Source organism: Anneissia japonica, unplaced genomic scaffold (assembly GCF_011630105.1).
Source record: "Anneissia japonica isolate Jap-2015-1 unplaced genomic scaffold, ASM1163010v1 scaffold699_len907043_cov185, whole genome shotgun sequence".
NCBI lineage: Eukaryota > Metazoa > Echinodermata > Crinoidea > Comatulida > Comatulidae > Anneissia > Anneissia japonica.
In genome coordinates this window covers 594-4,919 of record NW_022722982.1, presented here as the reverse complement: position 1 = coordinate 4,919, position 4,326 = coordinate 594, and the positions used below count along the sequence as shown (strand labels likewise).

The window sequence follows — 4,326 nt, the reverse complement described above, 5'->3', positions numbered from 1 at the left end:
TTTGTGTGGAACACAAAAAAATCAAATTTCAGTCTTATTTTACATTTTTTTCATTCTTAGGAATGTCTAAATTCAGTTAAACTAGCAATTCCGGATTATATTTATAAATCTTTATAACATTATACAAATATTAAATTTTTTTTTTAAATTGAAATTTTGCCGGGAATGGGGCTTTAAAGTAGAAAACCAAATTTTACTGAGTTCTAATGAGAATTCGATTAGGATTAATGTTTACTGATCTTGGTGTCCGTTTCAACATATGTCAATCAACAGCATGCAATATATTTGGTTCATGGATTCCAGTAATAGCATCGTATATGAAACATAATATAATATTCTGGCTGCCACGGGATACACTTTTTAGGATTTGACCCAAGTGTTTTGAAATTGGATTGAAAATCCATGGACAAAATTAAAAGCATTTATTGTGGCACCTGTTGGTTTTCTTGTAGCAATTTGATTTAGGATTGTTCCTTGTATGCCTGACAGATTCTTAAGATGTGATGAGGAAAGATGTTGAATAACGTCAGCATCTGTTTCAAAACTTAACATGCTGTTCTCGGTGGATCTTTTTTTAATGCTGCGTATATTTTCTATGCTATCAGGCAACGCATTTTGTTGTGTGCTTTTATTCCACTTGCATGGCTGATTGGTGCATGCCATGCCAATAAAGTCTTTCTTGTTGGCCTCGATTTTAAATGCAAGTCCTGCAGAATGGCTGCATTTACCTTCAGAGGCAATACAATCGCATTTCACTCCTGTAATTGTTGTGCCTTTAACAGTTATTTCAACAGAGTGATAACTGTTAATCGCCTGAGAGTAGCGTACACAACCTTTCATAATAATTTTACTTCCAACAAGCTTATGCTGGATCATGCCAATCCATCCTGAACTCAGATAATTTTGGCCTTCCACTATGCTTCGGTAGTTTGCATTGGGTTGTTCATCGCAAGCTGGTGTATTAATGAAATAGTTGAAAATATCTGGCAAAAAGATTGGAAAAATGAATTGTTAATGTTTATCATTAACTTAGTCATAATGTAAATACACGAATCCCTCTAATAATTAAAGACCTATCCAAGTCCAATCAAATAACACCACCCTTATTCCTTAATTTTAAAGACCACTTTTCTATATACAGTAGTCTCATTAACGAATTAATGTTTTTAAGCTTTATTAATATTACAATAATAAAAAGGCAAAAGCTGCTATATACAGTAGCAATAGTTGTATTGTGATTTTTATAAAAGCTAAGTAAAGAACAAATGAATGAATGAACAGCATAAAAACCCCATTCCCAATAATATTAGGCTAGGCCTAGTTAGTGACTAGTGAAGTGGAGTGGTGGTTGGCGCATTGAGACAATCGGAGAGCAACAGGTAATCTGTATAAGATGAAATAAACAAAATAGTCCGACTCCTAGGCCTAGCAATAATAATAATAATATACAGTACTACTACTAGCCTAATTGATAATAAAAAATAAATACAAACCAGGAGGAGGATGCATTTTGTGCTAACTAAATCATAGGGAGGCCTTTTTTTCAAATTCTTACCTTGAAAATTCAGTCTTGGCCATTCACGAACATCATCTTTCCACATATTTAAATTCATCATAGGCTCCTATTCCTATCTAGGCCTTCCCTATAAAAACAATACTGTCTGTAGCCCTAGACCCTATGTGGGCAATAATTGTATACCGTTATACAGTGTTAGGGGAATCCGGTGGTGGTAGGCCCTAGTGGTAGCCTAGGCCTCTATATTTAGGCTTAGGCTAGGTAGGATCTGCTGTTTAAAGTAGTGACTATAAGATGACAAACTAGGAGATACATAGGCCTTAACGTTGTCATGTTTAAATCCATAGCCTACTGACTCTTTAAGCAATCTTGGCGCAATCATTTAAACTAGGCCTGACTAAATTGGTTATCTGCTGCTGCGCAGTTGGTTACCCCACCGCGTTACAAAGGGCTGATCACCTAGGTAGCTAGCCGGCTGGCCTAAGTAGTACTAACTAATAGTACAGAGAGAGCGAAATCTAGACTAAGCTCAAGTCCTACCTTTATTCTATTTTCAATATATACAAAATATACTTATCTTTAAATTGTAATAAAATATGACGGCCAGCAATATTCAGCTGCATATGCTGTATTTTAGCCGTATTTCCCTAAAACGTATGTTCACAAAAATAAACACAAGATGCACGTTCCAACTATTACGCTGAGCTTGTTGGGGACTCCCCAGTAATGGCGTCGACAACAGAGGACACCATTCTTCTTGGATAGGTCTATACAGACCATGAACAAGGTTGTGGCTGTGTTTATTGTGTCAGTCTTAATGCTTATTTGTGAGCGTGTTTGCATGGATATGTGCTATGCAGACGTGACATATTTTATATTTCCGGTAATAAATTTATCTATGTTATCCTACCTATGAAATAGCGTGAAATATTTTTTTTATTTAGTCTATCTTTAAAATTTTATTTTGTGAAATATTGCACACAGGTAAGCGAAAGTGCCGCAGTTTTAAACTGACGGGCGCAGCCATGTTTGTTGTCTTGTCTTTTTCGCGCTGTGGATGTCTACTTCCAAAGTGATGGAAATACCAACGCGCTGATTGGCCGACTTGGCTTTATCTTTAACTAAATGCATAAAGCATGAGACGAAGCATCGGATCGGAGTTTAGTTTTGCTAATATAAACCTAATCCTAAGTAAATCTTAATGCTTTGCATCGACTACCGTGTATAAATACACTCTTTTTATACTACTACTAAATTAGGCCTTTTCTAGATAGAAGCTAGCCTAGGCCTAGGTCCTAGACGGGACGATGATGGAATTGAACTGCTAGGGAGAAGGCCAGCCGGCTAGCATTCGGACGGATGCTAAACAAACCTAGGCCTATATAAATTGCCTTCAGGAGATGGAGTTTTTGAGTGTTTTGTAAAAAAAAAAAAAAAAAATTCAGGTCGGGGCATTTCCGATGGTCGGGCGGGGATGCTAACCAATTATTTTATTTTACGTGGCCTTTTTATGTGGCGGGACCTCACATTTGCTAATTTCTTATGCAAAAACTGGCGGCCATTAATACACGATTTCAAAATTTACAACTTACATTCCTGGAAAACCACCAGGTCACTAAAATTCGGATGCTAGGACCAATGAACTTTTGGACCAAAGACCCTTCGGAACAATGGGCCTTCGGATCAAAGACCCTTCGGACCAAAGGTACGCACCCACCACACTGACTAAGGAAGTTATACCTCCTTACACTGACTGAGTAGGCCTAGGCCTAGCCTAAAAATAGTAATAGGCCTACTTAGGGGTAGCCTAGCCTAGCCCTACCCTACCGGTACATAAAAACATAGGCCTAGACCTATCTTATAAATTGGTGTGATTAATAATAATATGTAACGGTATCTTTCTAAAGTAGGCCTAGGCCTAGGCTACTACTAGGCCTACTGTACAGAGAAGTTAAATTTTCAACTTACTTATTTCACATCGTTAGAGAAAACGACCACCGCATCATCGTTATCATGATACACAGACAGTCTCATATTACCTTCTTACATACTCTTTCCGATCCTGCAACCATGCTGCAACTGGGATGTTGGTGGGGACCGTACGTGTGTACATACCCTTTTCGATCCTGCAACCATGCTGCAACTGGGATGTTGGCGGGGGGTGGGGGAACCGTGGGGGCGAAAGTTTTTCCTGGACCGGACGTCTCAGCCAAGTTCGTTGGTGGCGCTAGACTTTGATGAGATATAATAAGAATACTAGAGCGCAAACAGCAATGTATTCGATGTTCAAAATACGCAGAGCTGTGTGTGTGTACCATCCAAGATGGCTGCCATACATTCAGCCAATCAAATTTCCTCTGAGCGCTATCATTTTCAATTGCGCCCTCAATTTACACAGAAAGTTTAGTCAAAGATATTTGAGTTCAGTACAGCTAGTTACCCGTATTTTGAAACTCGAGCGTTGCGGTGTATGGGTGTAATGTACACGATTTTAATTCTTTTCAAAATTTGAATAAGATGCTCTACTTGGCCTCTTTTTGGCTACGACAGTTTAATAATTTGTCATTATCAATACTAATTATCATTAATGAAATAATATTCAGTCAGAGGGCTTATTTATGGTTATAATATGTATACTAAGCCTGAAGGTGGCGCTTTCCTACGGCAGCCATCTTGGATGGTACACATCACATACCATAGAGGTATAATAAGAATACTAGAGCGCTAACCGCAATGTATTCGAAAGTATAATACATACTCCAAGTATTGAAATACACGCCATCGTGTTGGGATTCAATATTTCGACATTA

General features: G+C 38.0%; 1 protein-coding gene across 1 annotated transcript; it reads right to left on the bottom strand.

Annotated features, from left to right (window-relative positions):
• Positions 1-167: 167 nt before the first annotated feature.
• On the bottom strand, positions 168-1,005 carry LOC117112061 (the record flags this gene model as incomplete). The annotated part of the gene is made up of 1 exon (XM_033255118.1): positions 168-1,005. A coding segment is annotated over one exon (645 nt), but the record flags the coding sequence as incomplete, so codon positions are not given.
• Between the last annotated feature and the right edge of the window lie 3,321 nt (positions 1,006-4,326).